The sequence below is a fragment of the Cariama cristata genome, unplaced genomic scaffold (genome assembly GCF_000690535.1).
Source record: "Cariama cristata isolate BGI_N322 unplaced genomic scaffold, ASM69053v1 scaffold20611, whole genome shotgun sequence".
In the NCBI taxonomy this organism is placed as follows: domain Eukaryota; kingdom Metazoa; phylum Chordata; class Aves; order Cariamiformes; family Cariamidae; genus Cariama; species Cariama cristata.
The window spans coordinates 2,239-20,339 of NW_009601250.1; the positions used below are offsets into that span (position 1 = coordinate 2,239).

At 37.0% G+C, this 18,101-nt stretch overlaps 1 protein-coding gene across 1 annotated transcript in view; it reads right to left on the reverse strand.

The window, feature by feature from the left end:
• Positions 1-659: 659 nt before the first annotated feature.
• Positions 660-18,101, reverse strand: part of ATAD2B (ATPase family, AAA domain containing 2B) — a gene marked incomplete at its 5' end in the record, with an annotated part of 37,947 nt that continues 20,505 nt past the window's right edge. The window contains 4 exons of the mRNA XM_009710391.1: positions 660-701; positions 2,565-2,693; positions 3,869-3,996; positions 5,633-6,328. Coding sequence (XP_009708693.1) covers positions 660-701; positions 2,565-2,693; positions 3,869-3,996; positions 5,633-6,328 — 995 coding nt within the window. The remainder of the gene's footprint in view (positions 702-2,564; positions 2,694-3,868; positions 3,997-5,632; positions 6,329-18,101) is intronic.

The following is an 18,101-nucleotide window of genomic DNA, read 5'->3' on the forward strand; positions in this document are numbered from 1 at the left end:
TCATCCTTTTGGAGATCTTCACTCTGAAGACAGCTTTCTAACATTGCCATTTGTTATAATCCAAACCAACTGATTAGCCTTATCTTTCTCAATTGACTAAAAGGCACATTAAAGGCAGTTCTAGAGAGCCTCATCTTCAAATTACTGTACATCCAGTTACTCAAGATTCCTACCAAAATGCATCATTGCCTTCTTTAGAACAGATTTTTTTTTGTCCATTACCCCAGAGAAGAGAAAAATTGGAAAAAAAAAATTAAAAAAAGGTTGCCTGTTTAAAAATATTCAACTTAGATCTGCTCTTTCCAGTCCTCTTGTATGTGTTGGTCTCCACTTAGCCTGAAGTTTCCCCAAAGATAATGCATGTAGAGTGAACAAGAGCAGAAATGAGAACAGTTTCTGTAGCACCAAAAATCTCCAAGCTGTGGCATTGTATTCTTTATTTATATCAGATACAACTATACGAAGTTCCGTTTGGTTCTTGTAGGCTGGTTGGTTTCAGGTACCTGAGACAATAGCACCAAATTCAACAGAAAGAAAAAGAGAGAGCACTTAAGACCAAGGCTCTGCACATACTTGGTGCAAATGGAAACTGAATGGCTCAGAGGACTGCTCTCCCATTGAGCAGTTAAGAGAGGATAAACCCACCCATCACGACGAGTTCACAGGAATGTTTCAAACACATGAACTGTTCTTTCCATCTCCTGCAATAGATACAGAGCAACAATTATACATAAATATAAAGAGACAGAAATAGTTACATCATTGTATTTACTAGGCTTTTTTTTTTAAATCTGAACAAATTATTAATACAAAAATAGATATTTCTGTTTCTCAGCTGCTATCTGCTAGCAAAATATGGTAAAAGAGGAAACTAATTAAAGAAGTATTAATCATAGAAAGGTTTGGGTTGGAAGGGACCTTAAAGATCATCTCGTTCCCACACCCTGCCATGGGCAGGGACACCTTCCACTAGACCAGGTTGCTCAAAGCCCCATCCAACCTGGCCTTGAACACTTCCAGGGATGGGGCATCCACAGCTTCTCTGGGCTGCCTGTTCCAGTGCCTCACCATCCTCACCGGGAAGAATTTCTTCCTAATATCTCATTTAAATCTTCCCTTTTCCAGTTTATAGCCATTGCCCCTACCGTCCTACCAGTACATGTCCTTGTAAAAAGTCCATGTTCCCCCCAGCTTTCTTGTAGGCCCCTTTAGGTACTGGAAGGCTGCTCTAAGGTCTCCTCGGAGCCTTCTCTTCTCAAGGCTGAGCAACTCCAACTTTCTCAGCCTGTCTTCACAGGAGAGGTGCTGCAGCCCTCTGATCATTTTTGTGGCCCTCATCTGGACTCACTCGATCAAGTCCCTGTCCTTCTTATGTTGGGGGCCTCAGAGCTGAACGCAGCGTGCAGAATGCAGAGAAGCACACCACTATGAGAGTCCGTGAGAAAACTGAAGTGTATTAGGGTCACTTATATAATTACTGTACTCAATATGTAATAAGAAGGAATTGCAATGGCACACTGCATGATTTCAAGTCTTACTGCACACCTATGCTATTGGTGACCCAGCTCTAAACACATACCTGCACAGTTTGGAGAATCAAAGTAAAGATCGGTCTCTACATACTCTTGCTGGATAAATGTGGTTTTAATCTCCCTAACATTTGGCACAGACTTTCAACATATTTTTAGGTGAAGATGGCAGAGGAATACATGAAAAGTATTTTGCAGGAACTCTACAATATCCCATGCTAAGGCCTTTCCAGGTTTTGTTGTAAAATATTTAGCATTCAGTGATCCAACTGGAAACTAGCAATTGTCCTTTTTTCAGCAGGGTTGGTTATCAGGTGAATCAGCAAGCGGATCCAAGCCCCTCTACAGCTAGAACAATGATGTTGGAGGGAATGGATATCCAGAGTCATGATCAGCCTATGCCAATGGTGAAATGACCAACTTACTGTTCACACAGACAGGAGGCCTTTGATAGCAAACACTTTAGAGGCAAAGGATGACAGCAAAGCAGACAACTGGCTTACATCATGCTGTACTGGACTTTCCCAAGGGTATACTTACCAATCTAGAGAAAGTTTGCAAACCTTTACGGTCTTGTATGAAAGTCACAATCGGCAAACTGCATGGAGCACAGGTATATAATTTTTTTGGCCTAGTTAAGCAAACGCAAGTAAGGGCAACTGCAGCACCATTGGCTCAGCGTGCCTATAAAGTAGCCACTTTACATCCACTGTTATTCATACCACAAATGTGGAAACTGCATCTAGTCTTTTTACTCTGCTAGCATGTGCTTCTCCATGTTGCTGTATTCTCTACTCTTTTTCCTCCATTCTTTTAGGTTAAATTCTTAATCCTTTTCTGAGAAAAGTATTATTAGAAACAACCTCTGTTTTTTAAGTCATTACTACACTAAACTTTTTTCTGCTTATAGGTACCTTCCTTGAAGTCTATTTAAAGCTTTTGCCTGCTAGTACAATAAACTGATAGATTAATAGTTCTTGAAAAAACAGTCTCACAAAATTTAGATAAAGAATAAAAGAAACTGTACAATGTCACCTCTATAAGTTGTGATTTGTCATAGTCTCTACGATGTCTGTAGATGCACTGACTAAGGAGTGAATATAATCTCTCAAGTTGGTCAACAGTCAGGTTGTCACTTTTCTTAACCACCAAATCAAGCAGTTTCTGTTGGAACAAAAGGTGAAGTTAAGAGGGTTTTTATAATCAGTTTTTTTATTTATTTTTTTTTTTAAGGACAAATCAGAAGTGCAATCTCCTTCTTAAGCTCTACTTTGGAGGGATACATACAAATAAAATGGATCACACCTGGATATCAGTAAGGCCACTGCTTCCATGTAGATCCAAAAAGGAGTCAATGCCTCTTCACTTCTCTGCTTATACCCACACTTTTTTTTCCTGTATTAGATTTTATACTCAGTGTAGCTGGGGCAAGTTTGTTCTGTTTGAATGAAACTTCATCCTATTTCACCTTGGTCAATAATTATGACAAAGCAAACCATAAAAACTGCCTTGATAGCTAAAGCAGACATTTTTAAGAACTTGCATTGGCATGAAATTGTAAGTACCACCAAATGGAAACACATTTGGAATTCCACAAATGTTGAAAAATGGTACAATAAAAGAAGGGGAGGGGACAACACATGTAAAACTGCTCATAAACAAAAAGTGAAAGTCTTGATTTTCCATAGTAGCAGAGAGTAAAATTTAAGAATTTTTTTCCTCTCATAACACTTCTATTGTTTCCAAAGAGATTATCATCTGTACTCCACAGCAAACGGGATCTAAATTTCATAGAAGGTCAAGCTAGTTTCTACAACAGAAGACAGCAAATTTTGTTATAACTTTGCTTAAAAAGAGACAAAACTGAAAGAAAATTAACTAGCAGGGGTTTAGGCATCAGTCTATGATGCCTAAACATCAGCACAAATTCCAATTTGCTCTGCAATCCACTAACGGTTCTTTCCAGCAAATATACGTACACGGGAAGGGAAAGGATGATGTTAATTCCTAATTGCTAGGCACCCAGCAGTTCGTCAGTAACTGGCATGTCCAATTAACACATATGAGTACCTGCAAAAATTGCAATTAAAATAGTGGACTGCTGTGCCATTACTGGATTTGTAACAGTAGTAATGATGGGACAGTAAGGATTCAGTAGTTTTACTAACTTTTCATCCAAAAAATACTAATCAACAAATCATCTTCAAAAGTTACCGCTGCCGTAATACTTGTTTGCAGTCAAAAATAAACGAAATGTTGCTTCAGAACAGAGAAAAGAAGCATTTTTCATGCAGTCTGTTTATTAACAGACAGGCCAATTTATTTTTCGGTTCCATTACCTTTAGTCTGTCATGGTCAACAACTACAGAAAGTAAGGGATCCGATGGTTCCTCTGGGACCTCCTCCAAAGTGGTGGGCTTTGCCTGTTCCATAGTGACTTTTCGTGTTTTCTTGCTTTTCAATATACCTGTAATTTGAAAAGCAATTATTAGCACTGTCAGTCTCTCAAAATGAACAGCTTGTGTCTTTGGTTTGACTTTGCCTGTTTGGTTTGTTGGGTTTTTTTGAACCAAGCAAGCATGATTGTACCAGTGCACATTATTCATCAGCTTTGCAGAATTCTGAATGTTTACAGGTGCACAAAACTACAGTTCAGAAAACACATATGAAACTGGTCATCTTTAAAACTGAACTCCAAAGTCCCAACAGAAAACTGAATGTCACTGAAAGAGTCTTCCCATTGCATCATTTCTACTTAGCAATGTCAAATTATACAGCTTCTAAGGGAAGTTCAGATATTAAGCTAACGCTCAAAATCTTTCTGCTTAAGTGAATCAAATCCTCATTTTTCTCTCCAAAGCATCCCATGTCTTCATCACCACAGTAACATCTAACATCTACTCCTGAAACTTCATGCTTTTGTGACACATTTCCGCTTTCTTCCACCTCTGTATTAAAGTTGTTGTCCAATCCTGTTGTGGAGAACAAAATATTTTTATATCTCCTGATTCTCCCCCTACACCCATTCACTGGTTTTCTCCTCCTCAACTACTTAAAATGCCTTTTTTTCTGAGGACCCCCTGTTATTATAATCATCCTTAATGTATACAAAATTCAACTACTAAATTTAGAAATGTAAAGGCTCTTAACATACATCATACTCTTCCCTCTGATATTCTTAGGGCCTCTCTTCTACTATTCTCCTTACCCTTAGAGAAAATATGTATGTACAAACACAGCCAACGTATATAGTGATACTCTCATAATTCAGATCTCTCATTAAAGCTGATTTACTTTGTAAATCTCAGCGTTAACTTTTGAAGTAAAGATTTCATTCTTTTAGATAATTCTGAAAAGCTGATTAAAAAGGCAATCATGCATAAGGCTTTTATTTCTCTTCCCTGAGGAAACTACGTCTCTTGTCTTCAAAGGACATGGCCCCTTCTTTTATGCACCACCAGGATTTCCCTTCTCCTTCTCTTATCTTTTAGTTGCACTGCTACTGTGTTGACTGTAACTCCAAAGTCAGATACCTTCTCCAACAGATAAACAACAGTTTACCTGGCTTTTGCTATGACTTAAACTGCTTTAACTTTTGCTATGAGCAAATGCTTTTAAAGGAATACCGTCTGTATTTCTACAATCTTCCATCCAATGTCAATGATACTTTTATCATAAATCTCTTAATAAAACAAGTTAAAACATATCATATAGATCAAAATATAGGTCAGATAGAACACATAGACCAAAACATGTATCATATATTTATCTGCATTGATAATATTTTTTAAATCTTTACTGTTTAAATGTTAGCTCAATATTTACCGTATTTCCCATAAAGCCTACAAAAATAAACAGAATAGTGTAGGTATGGAGACACACTTACTTGCCTAAGATAACATTACAGCAAGTCAAGGGTGGACTTCTAATTTATCTATGTGGAATTAAATCTTGTAAGCATACTAAAAGTTTCAAATAGACAGCAGTTCATAAAATATTATCCTATAATAATAATAATTGTAACATAAGATACTACAATTAAAACTACACACATAAAACTTGGATACTAACATAAGGACAGAAACATTGAAAACAAGCTATACCTTCCTTATCTGCTTCGGCATCTTTAGTTTCAACGTCTGTGCTCTGTAGTGTTTTTTCATTATTGCTGCAATGTGGTAATTCAGCTTTCACTAGATCAGCTCCTTGACTTTCACTGGAAGCTTCCATATTCTCCTTTGGCTGATCTTCAGATGAAAATTTTTGCTTGTTACTAGACACATCACTGTTGTCACAGGGTAAAACAGCATGAACTGATTCCATTTTACCATTATGACATGCTGGAACAGGTATACCTTCTGAGCTGTGTACAGATGTCTCTCCATTCACACAGTCCCCTTTTGATGTAGAGTCCTTCCTTAATTCCTTTTCAGCACTCAGATTAACACTGTCGGTTATTAACAGGGATTCATTTGAGCTCTCTTCTTCTGTGGATGCAAAATTGTTTTCCTTTCCTGATGTCCCATTGTTAAGCCTCTGTTCTGCATCTATATCCATAATATCACAAGAGGATTCATCATTTGTCATAGAGAGATCTCCTGTTTCCTCCCCATTCTCCTCAATGCAGTCAGTGCTGATCTCTAGCTCTCCGTTTTCCAGCAATTTACTGTCCTCTCCATGATTTTCATCATCAGCAAACTTTGCATCATCTTCATCTTTCTTTAAATTATTGACTTTCCTCTTCTTAATAATGCCTTTGCCCCACTGTGAGCGTCGTCTTGATTTTCTCCTTATTCGAACTGAATTACAATGAAAAAAAGAAATTTTTTAGATGCACAGGTACCCCTCAGTAAACAGACTAGGATATTAGAATAAGCTGTAGTGTGTGAGGCAATCAAATGTGTTCATGTTTCAAGGAAAAAGCAAGCTGTCTGTTGATTTCAATGTCAGCAATTATAGCTACCAAGGACTTTTAGAAGTATAAGGAGTGAACACTCAGTCATGTACACAATTCCTACTCTAAACTATGGCAACAAGGAAGACTTGCTAGCTTTTCCTACTTAATGTATTTTATATATACCCATTTGTAGGTAAAACACTAAAAGAAAACAGCTAAGCAATGACATAGAACTCAGGCAGTCATTCTCATTTGCGTAATGCAGGCAGTTATTCTCATTTTCCCTTTTTAGAACCTCAGTGGTTTGAAATCATTATACAACGAAACAAATGGAAGTGCAATCCATGGATTGATAGAATAATTCAGGTTGGAAGGGACGTCAGGAAGTATCTAGTGCTATCTACTACTCAAAACAGCATCAGCTACGAGGGCAGATCAGGTTGTTCAGGGTTTTATCCAGCCATGTATTGAAAACCTCCCTGGACGTAGACTAAGTGACTTTCATGGGCATCCCCCGTACCAATGCATAATTGTCATAACAGTGAAAAGGCTTTTTGCCCTATATCCAGTCAGCACCTCTCATTTCAATTTATGGCCACTGTCAATTCAAAGACATCTTCACTGTTTAAATTGGCTGAATCTCCTCAATCTTCTATTCATTCCCACCTCTGCACTGAAGTTCAATGCATCAACAAAACGTGGTTTTAAAAAATGAGGACCTTTGCTTTAGACCCGGACCATTTAGCAATGCTGTCTACAGCAAGACCTCACAAACATCTGCATTTATGCAATGAGTTTGTAAGCAGAAGCAGCAGCATAGGTCCTTAAACTAGCCTAAACAATGCCTTCCCTCCATATATGCAACTCAACTTTAAGCAACATGGGCATATGATCCTTTTTTCATTACTTCTGCATCATTACCATTTCATTTTTCCTATTTCCTCTTTGTACTTTCTGTGCTTTTGAAAAATCACATAATAATCTTTTTTTCAGAAAGGGCATTTTTTTACTCACCTATTTGCAGTGAGATACAATTAAGGCACCAATCTAAAAGAGGTTTTGGGGCACATTTGCAATATGATCAGCAAATACAAAAGGAAGACTATTCAAACCTAATGGTATTGTCAACATCCTCTTCAAGAGCACTAACAAGACACAGCTCAGAAGTCTAAGGAAGAGATTGGAAAAAACTGAAAATTCTACATTCAAATTCAAGTAATGATGCAGACTGCTCATATTTTTGCAAAATCGCTACAGTTGCAGCCAAGTGATTATAACTGAAAATCACAGCCAATATAGTTACTAGAGATTAACAAATCTCCTTCCATTTCAAAATGAACTCCTATGTTGAGCACCTCATATATGGGACTATATCTGTCTGTCAACCTCACACTGAGGTTACAAAGATCTTGCTTTGAAGATACAAGCACTATGCAGGTATAAGTGTTGAGAATTAATTCAGAGAAGCATAGTTGTACTTCAGAATTTCCTCCCCATGAGTGGCATGTGTAAGCAGGTAGTTTAACCACCACATTAGGAATAAATCTTAACCTTTTAGCTATAAAGCTATCTAAAGATACAATCACATTGCAATAAAAACATGGTCTCATTTAGAATGTGTATTTATTGTTACAAATAATCCTTATGGAGAACTATAAGCTCTGAGGAAAAAATCCTCTTTCTCCAGCTATTCTGTAGATTTGATAGTGGCTTCTACAGTCAGTGTCATTGTTTTACTGATGACAAACTACAACCTATTCACATATCTTTTCAGGAGCTCATGTAATTTTTCCCTAGATTGTGCAAGAGATGTTCATTAATAACAGAAGCAGCAAATCTGAAACGAAACAGGGAGATGTAAACTTACAGACAAAAAAATCCTCCTATTAGGCAGTGGGTTTAGTCTCAGATCAACTTCAAAGATGGGTAAATAAAACACAGAAGAGGAGTAAAAGTCTTTTAAAACAAATCTAGTATGTCCTCAAGTGTGTAAATTAATAAGAAAGTAGACATTTTTAAATTCACACTGATTTTGGCTTTTTAGGCTGACTTTGCTGTAAGAGTCAGATACAATGTCAAATATATTTTACATTCATTATATCAATGAATTGTACTTAAAATATGCATATTTTACTAGCACATCTGTTTTGTCCACCCTGTGAGCTCTACCTGGGATGAGAACGCATCATTTGCCTAAACACACAGGTACATTCCTAAAATTCCTAAGTGTGGGAGAAATCACATTAAAGTAAAATGGAATTAATCTTTGTATTACACATTTAATTAAATTTCAAGTCTTCCTAAATTACAGGCAGCAAGTCTGGCTCACACTCTCTCTCTCTCATGCAGTACTATTCAAACATACATTGTGCATGTTGTTTTTTATTGCTGTTTTTAATTAGGACAAAGCAATCACAAAAACTGCCGCAGAAGATGTCCTCCTAGGAATTCCGAGGTTTACACTGCACCAAAAATCAGTAAACACAGAAAATTTTTCTGCTACCTCATCAAAATATGCACATAAAGCAGAGCTTTGGTTGAAACATTGCTATTATTATAAAACTGGTGTTATGTCACAATATTAAAAAAAAATTGATATTGCCAACCAGCTCCTGAGATTTAGGGAAGAAGAACAGCATTTCCTTGGCAGATACTGCAGAACATGCCCTCCTAACATTTAACAGTATTTGTACTGACAAAAGCAATAATCTAGCTACTTTGGGTTTTCAGCCACATTTAGTCAACAGCAGTTAATGCTAAAGTTTTTCCCTCCCAGAGTCTTATTAGTTCTTATTTCAAGGCAGTACCATCATCGCCTGAGCCACTCAGACCTGTAACCAACAGGTGACCAACACTTCTAAAATCCTGATTCTTTTTGTCCCTATACTTCTAGGAATCAACCTTTTTTCCCCCATCATTCAAATAAAAGCCTTCCTGCTTTCAACTCCTTCCATCCCAGCCACTGAAGCCTTTTCTCCTCAGGCTTTCATAAACTCACCTAAATCTCTCATTTGAATTTATATAACACAAAATTGCCCATGTCATTTTCATGACCTCAGTGAGATTCTTAGTCCCCTACCTAATAAATCTTTGAGCCCATTCAACAGTGTTTACCTTCTTGATTGTATCAAAAGTAGACTTCTAGTCTTCACCTTTAAACTGTCCCTTCAAAATTATGTCTTTTGGTTCGCATCTAGGCTGCATTGCTCTGTGCAAAGGAATGTCTTTTGGGATCTGAGAAGAAATTTTGGTTCCAGATCCATAGCACCCACAACATCATTAGACAGATTTTTCTTTTATACAGACAGCCAAGCTTCTAGGAAGAGCAAAAAGTTGAGCAAGGAATACATTTTAAAAAAAACCCCACACTCAGTCTCTCCTTCTGTCCTGCCCACTTCCCCCAGTAAAGCTAAGGGAGTGGTACAAGTAGGAGTGTTTAATGGCACAGGGAACCATGTGACCAAATGTAGACGTTAACACTAGATTTCATCACCTAGATTGATCAACTTTACATTTACTGGAGAGAGAAAGGCACTACTATGACAGTAACACGGACCTGAGAAGCTGTCATATGAGGCAGAAAAAAAGTAAAATTTATCTCTGAATCCTGCAAGACAATTGAGTATGATTCAAAAAAGAAGGAGCTACCACAGGGTAAAACTGATGCAAAACTAAAGGGCTAACAGGCAGGAACTAATGCGTTAATGGATTGCTGCTAAAAAATAAACTTAACCTGGAATCCCCTGTTCTCTGTCTTAACGTTGATATTTTATAAGACTGTAAACTACCAAGAGCAGAATCCCACACTTTTTATTTTATAGTCAGTATGATTCATGACACATTAAAGTTTTCAGTAACAGAATGGGATAGCTATTTACAGAAGAAAAACTTCAAGTTCACTTTGTTAAAAAAAAATTAACAGTATATAAAATTGCAAGTTAACACCTTAAAATCTTTTCAATTTTTCCTTTTAAAACTACTCATCTGAAATCTACCCATTGATACCCAGTCTTTTGGCAGTATTTGTGCCAGTGGCAATAGAAATACTATTGTCAGAGGAATCCTGCTTTATAGAACTGAGTTTCCATAACTCGAACTATTATAATACCAATTATTCACACATGAATACATTCACTTGCCTTTTGAATAGCTGAACTCTTCTCTCTATAATCTTCACATAACCTCTACAGATTTGCCAAGGGGATCCTCACTTCAGTTCTAGCTTCTTTCTGGTTTGCTTTTTTGTAAATCATTTTTCAGAACTTTTAATGACAATAAATACCTGTTCGACCACAAGTCACACATAACATTTCACTTGGGTTCACATGAAGTAGGTATCAGAAACAAACCTTCCCTACTTTTTTTTTTCCTAAGCTACACGGTCTACACAGACAGCATTTTTTAAAAGTGCAATGTAACACAATGTAATTAATCACTGAGTACAACTTTACATTTTCTTAAGCAGTAAGTGAGGTTTCTCAATTCTTCCATTCCTATGTTGACACACTTAAAAAGTCAGCTGAAAGATCTCTAAACTTAAGGCAGATAGCATTTCCCCCAGAGGTGGCCTTCCATGATTAAAACAGAAATTCTGTACTTACTTCAGAAGGACTAGCCCACTAGGCATAAGTTAAGTAAAATCAAACCAGTAGCAGACTTTCTGAAATTCTGAATTCTTGCTCACTGACAGGTTCTGCTTGGAGATCTTCAAGTCAGATACACCAAGTAATGACAACATCTTCTTGTGAAATAAGCACCCTTATCTAGGGGTACACACCAACCCTGTCCAGAGCAGAGTACAGTTCTTGCATATTCAAGAACGCTGATAGCCAAAAACACCTCAAAACAATATGAACAAAAAAAATCCAAATCCTTCACCCATTCCTGAAGTACTTCTGCAAGACGTAGAGGTAATTATCACCTTTCTGTTTAGTACGGTCTCAGGAAAACAGACCTCAAAAACATGACCCAATGGTACAAAAGCTTCAGAGTTGAGGTATATACTGTTGCTGTCCCCCAAATCCAGCAGTACAGCAACAGAACTGCAGACTATAAAGTTAACAGTTGCAAAAGGAAGCGGGTATAATTACAAGAGTCAAAGACTGTCAATCATTAACAAGCAAGTCTGCTTGCCTAAATGTGGAGGAAATCTAACGAGAAGATGTAGCACTCAAAGCAGGTATGCTTCTCTTGAAATCTCTGTGGTTTGACTACTACAGTATATTGAGGGTAGTACAGTATTAGTGCACGCTAACAAGTTCACTTTACACTGCAGAAAAGACAACCCTTGTATGTCTCTGCACTGCTTAAAACTCCATCAAAGGATGTCATTCCTTTGTCATTAAATGATAAAACTCACATCCATCAAACAGTAGATTCTCTGTTGTTGCCCTTATTTCATGAAGAATTCCTGAGGTTTAAAATCCAAAGGAGATTCTTGTGGCAAGCAAGATCACCATGGATCTAGATTTTGTGTCTGCAGCATCATCAAGAACCACTTGAAGCAATGCACATGTTTAAAGTTTTTCTTCCATGATCAAAACCCTAAACTTCTTTCTGATGTCTTGTGTGTAAAGTAACTCAAAGCCTTGAGCACTTATTACCAGCCATTTACGCTCTCTTATGCAGCATTCAGAATATACAGATATCTGCCACAGTAATTTAGCTGCTTCCAGTAGCTCCACATGCCTTACCAAGGGGCACTGAATAGTCCACTTGAAAGTCTCTGGAGTTTTCAGTCACAAAGTCCCAAACTGCAGTCAGAGATAAGCAGCAAGAAAGAACAGAGCACAGTTCCACAATGGCTTAAAAAGCAAAATGAGGTGCCAGCTTCCACTAACACACAAAGCCATTTCTCCCTCCAAAGCCAGCTATAGCATTTCCACTACCTCATTTGTGCCGGCACTACTGTTCCTGCAGTAAAACAGATAAGGGAACTAAATCCATCTGAAACGTTATGGGTTTGTTTTTTTTTTCTGGGTTAGTTTTCAACATCTTTGGTCGAGCTTTCCAACTCACGAATGACAATGCTGGCACAGGCAAGATGGTGGGAACATGCAACCAGTGGAAAGGCAAGACAGCACCTTTAGCAGTAATCTGCAGTCTGACCATCTTGAAGTGGCTGTGGAACTAACCCCTAAAAGACATGTCATTTTCTTCACCTAGGTGGAAGGCACTCAAGGCATGGACCTGACAAATACATTAAAAAACTGTATGCAACAACTTATTTATGATCTTCCACAGCATACATAACAGTTTATGTTATGTAAACAAATACTTTGAAGAACCTTGGCACTTCTACTCAGCAAGGAGGAGTCACATTCCATAAGACAAGGATGAAGTATGTTTCCAAAAAAAAATAATCTTGGCTGCAGTATCCCCAGCATTTTCTCCCTCTAGTCAACTGCTTTCCCCTACCATCCCCTGTAATACTCTCAACTCAAGCTCTTCCCAATATTTCTCAGAAAACTTTCCCAGTATCTTCTGTTCCTCCCCACCCCAGCTGAACAGGATACAAGATACACTACATCAGAGGGGTGGATGCCATGCCCTGGCCAATACAATGTTTTAACCCATCAGCTACCAAGGCCAGGCACAACAGGTAACTACCATTTCCAATCTGTAGCCTTTTCCTTCAGTAGGGGTGTAGATTTATTCAGCTACCAATTTTCACAAAACCTGCAGGAATCTAATCTTTCAGCCCTCAACCCCTGTCAAATCTGTTTGAACCTGGCTAAATGACTCAGAAGTTATTAGAGGAGCAGAGATGGACAAAGAGCACAGGCACTATTTTCTTGGGAAACCAAGCTAAAAATACAATTTACATGAAATCAGAGTAATTATGTTAGTAAAGTACATGACAAGACAGTCACGTAAGAAAATTAAAGAGAAAAATGAAGTCAAAAGAGAAGAGACAAACAGATTAATATCACCTGTGGAGATCATTTTTAGACTTTCCACATCTATAGATCTGCTCATTTTCCCTCTGCTGAGTAGCTCTGTACAATAGCAACCATTACAGCTATATACATACATTTTTGGTACATTCAGTTGGCTCCTAAGGACTACGGAATGACACCTTCTCTGCTGCAAGAGAACCATGAACAAACACAAGGCTCTCCCGCAACTTCACAATAGAGATTTCCACTCAAAATTACATTCAAGAGAGTTTACAGCATTCATTTATATCACATATCTGAAAGGTTCATGGCTGCTGGTTGGTTTCTGTGTCAAGGAGGCAAATTTAAAAAAAAAAAATATAAAGAAAACTGAAGTTAAGAAATGGGTAATAATCACAAGAAAAATCAACTTCTGCAGATAGAAACTTTACACCAAGTCTTTAAACAATTTAAAGTAAACATTGCCACAGTTTTCAAAAGGGAAGAAGGAGTAAGATATATATAAAAGATCTGAAAACTGGTTTTTTATTACATCACTTCTGCATGCCACTTAGAGGAAAAAAAAAATTTTAGAACTCCTTAAAAAAAAGTTTTCTAAAGAATCTCTCTTTTTACCATGTTTATAAGAAAGGTGGTGATAATGCTTTCAGGAAAACCTCCTTCTTAAGAGAGGCAAAGCAACCTTGCATTATTGAGTTAGAAAGGAGATGAATACAAGAGAATATAAGAAAGTCACTGATCAGGTAAATTGTAGGACCCTCTTTGCCCTCTGTCAGAGAAAAAAGACATTCCATTAATTCAAGATGCAAGTATTTAATAACGATGGAAGAAAATTTCTTTGCCACTAGGTAACACTGAGTCCAAAAGTTTGATGGGATCCCAAAAAAGAACAGGCAGTCAGGATTTATTAGAATTCCTACAAATTCACTAAACGGCATTTTAAATTAGAAGAATTACAAAGCTTATGGGTTTTAAAAGAACTGTTAACCAACTCAGAATCAGCTAAGTTGGTATATCCTTCAAAATCAGGCATGAAAAAAAATAATTTTTATTTCTCAAATGTTTGCAATTTGTTTTTAAAGCATCTGGTTGAAGCCAGCATCAGATACAGGAGATCAAACTACCCTCATCCAGAATGTCAAGTCCTACACTACCCGGAACGAAATGACAAAGAAATAGTGACAGTTGTCTCAACTCTGAGTAAAGATGTCCTCGAATTCCAGAAAATCATTTTTATTGGTGTTTGTGAAGTTACAGTACTTGCCTCTCTCTCAAGTGAGTATCAATCCAAGTCAAATCTGGAGAGCAGGAGGAAAAAAGAAGACAGTAGCAAGTGTAGGATTTGTAACAAAACGTCAGCAGCTACTAGGACTTTAATGTTAGCATCTGGATGACTGTTAATATGCCAGTATCCAAATTCAGAACTAGTCCAAAAGGCAGAAATTAGTTAAAATAATAAAAAACATATGGCATCTGGTTTGCCACGTCCTTTGATAAGGCATTACTGCAGTCATATGAATGCCTGAAGTAAAGCAATAACTGACACCACTGTAGCACAGAGGTCAAAGAAAAGAGACAAAACAGAAAGACTAAGAATAAAATGGTTTCTGAGAAAGATTATAAACAAAAAACCTTTTCATTCTAAAAATCCTTTTTAAAAATACTCCTGCCAAAATAAAACCTTCTTTCCATTATAAAGCAGAAACATAGTTTCATATGATCGCAAAGATTGCCACTTAGACGAAAAACAAAAACAAACAAAAAAAACCTCAAACCAAAAAACAAACAAACAAAAAACCCACACCCAAACACAAAAAGGCACATAAAATATTTATTTAGGAACTAGACTTTCTGCAGCAGTTTTTTATATCCTTGCTTGATCTCCCTACAGTTCTTTCTATAGAGACCACTAATAACTTCAATTACTGGGAAAAGTTAGCAGTGTGTTTACTTCATATTTCATAAAATGACTTTTATATAAAACTTACATTTTTAATACTTCACATAACACAAAATAATTTAATGTTTTTTATTTGCTCCAAATGCCATTTTCATAGCTATCATATTTATCATACGGCATAAAAGACATCTTCTGTATGAGGAAAACATAAAATCTGCAGTCTATCACTACAATATATTATCATTAAATACTGCAAAAAAAAGATAAGAATGTAAAACCAAATCTTCCCCACACGGTTTACGTATATGTAACACTAAAGGAAGCAACTGCGAGATAGTAAAATAATATGCAACATACTCCATCTACTGGCAAAATAAAGCAGTAAGACAAAGTTTTACTATACAGCATCCCAATAATTAAAGAGATGCTAATGTTTTATGCGCTAACGTGTACCTAAACCACTTAGCAATCACTAATTTACCAAACACACCACACTGCACATTGCTGATAGTTTCCTTTTCCACACACGTACATACAAAGGCAAAACGGGACCCTTCCTATCGGTGCCCAGTGACAAGAGGTAATGGGCACGGATTGAAATACAAGTCATTCAATTCAAAATTAAGAAAAAGAAATTATTGTGAGAGTGGCCAAGCACTAGAAGGTTTCCCAGGCACATTGTGGAGCCTCCGTTCTTGGAGATACTGAAAAAACAATTGGACACAGCCTTGAGCAACCAGCTCTGAGCAGGGGAGTCAGACTAGATGCTCTCCAGAGGTTCCTTCCAACCACAGCAATTTTGTGATTCTGTGATTGTACAACTACTTATATCAGGCTTTTGACCTATGTCCCATTTTCAGTTCCTACCAGAACACTTGCACTTTTCTCAAAATACAGAGTCAATATGTAAATATTTTAAACTATCTGTGGCAGAACTCTCCCAAATGGATTTTCAGCAACTTCTAGTAATGCAATACTTTTAAAACTAATACATACTGTGACACACAATCCACCACAGGTGCACCTTCAACAAGGGAGATGGAGGTTACAGATTAAACCTAACTCAGGATCGTGTATCACAATGCCTTCAAATAGAATAACTATTTTGTGCCGCATTTCTGATAGCCCATCTGGTCTAATCAAATTTTAAAAAAAAATATCTAAAATACATTAGAAAAATTAAATAAATCACAAAATAATAAAGTTTCATACGAAATACACAACCTCAGAAAACAAACCAATATATGATAAACTAACTCGCATTCTGTATTGTATCAGCCCTGAAAAGTAAACAGGGCTTTCAATCAGGCAAGGCTGCTACACTGCCTGTAGTTCACTCTTGTTTTAGAAAAGATGCTTGACACTAATTTCCTTTAAGGTTCTCAAGTGTTTCATCTGAATTTACCTTTTTGCAGCTATTTTCTAAAATACTGTAAACAAAGCTCCTAAAAAATTAATCAGGAAAAGAATGTTTTGATTGGTGATTTTTTTCCTTAGATTTATCCAAGGAAAAAAATTAATTCAAGTTCAAATAGCAGAAAAAATTGAAGATTTTCAGAATTATTAATTGGAAAGTACAGCTTTTATCCCGTGTAATTAAAATACATGACTCGTTGTCCTTGTTACTCTGCTTGTGTAATGCATTTGTCTTAAAAAAAAAAGAGATCTTAGTTCTTGACCATAAAAAAATTTCCACTCTACCTCTAAAATAATCTCTGTTCAGAAATCCCTTCTCTAAACTTGTTTCTTCCATTTATACAATCACAATCCACCATATAATTTGCTGCTATTCGAGCTCCCCACAATCTGCTCAGTTCTGCTCTCACCTTACTCTAGCTCCTTCCTCCAAACACCCTTTTCAGACTGATTCTCTTCCTAATTTCTAGTCTCTACTGAATTTACCACATCAATCTCTAAGTGTGTCCATGTACTACCTGAATCCCTTCTGCAGATTTCTGATTGCTCATCATTCCTGGTTCTCCCTCTTGATTACTGGATGCATCACATCCCCTCTTGGACTGGTTTACCCTTCCCAGGCTCAGCCTTAAAAGGCAGATTTTCATTTGATCATAGTTCCAAACACCACTAAGCCTCAAATTTTCTTGCCTTCCAACCTAAATCACCAAAATACTAAAAAAAGGAATGGTGCCTTAACACTAACTTCTTTTTTGTTTACACACAGAAACACCAGCAGTTCCCTTCAGCCAATGGCTCTAGTCTTCAAACCACTGCATCCACAACGTAAGGTGGAGAAAAGAGCAGAGGTACCAGAGCTGCTTTTTATACAAGTCATCAGTAATGGCTGCTCTCTCTCTTCCCAAGAGATGTCTGGCTTGGAGGTCTATAAACCCTACCGTCTGCTGCAAGGCACACACAGCCAGGATAGTGCTCTGTAGATCACCCAGAGAGAGAATCTCCATCTTGGACCTCAAAGGAAACAGAAGAAAAAAAAGAAAAAAAAAAAACACCAAACCACCAACACCGAGAATCCCTTCCCTCCTCTCTCTGTTTTTGCATGAGCTGCCAAATTAATAAAGAACAGCTTGGATTCACATCATCAATTTATTATATAACAATTTAACAATTTATTCAAGCCATAACTCCGTACGATTGACTTTAATTCCTTTAACGGAAGAAATTACAGCTTCAGGAAATAAAACCATACACCTCTAATTAATTAAACTATTTGACATCAACACTATCATTCATATATATAAACAGTGTTCATCTCTGGGCAGTTATCACCATGCCTAGAAAACTATTTCTCATCACGGAAAAGCACCATGCAGTAGAGCACAAAGACCAATGAAAATCTGTCAGCTTCAATCTATCAGTTTGCCTAATAAGCAATAATTGATAATGTTATTAACATTAAT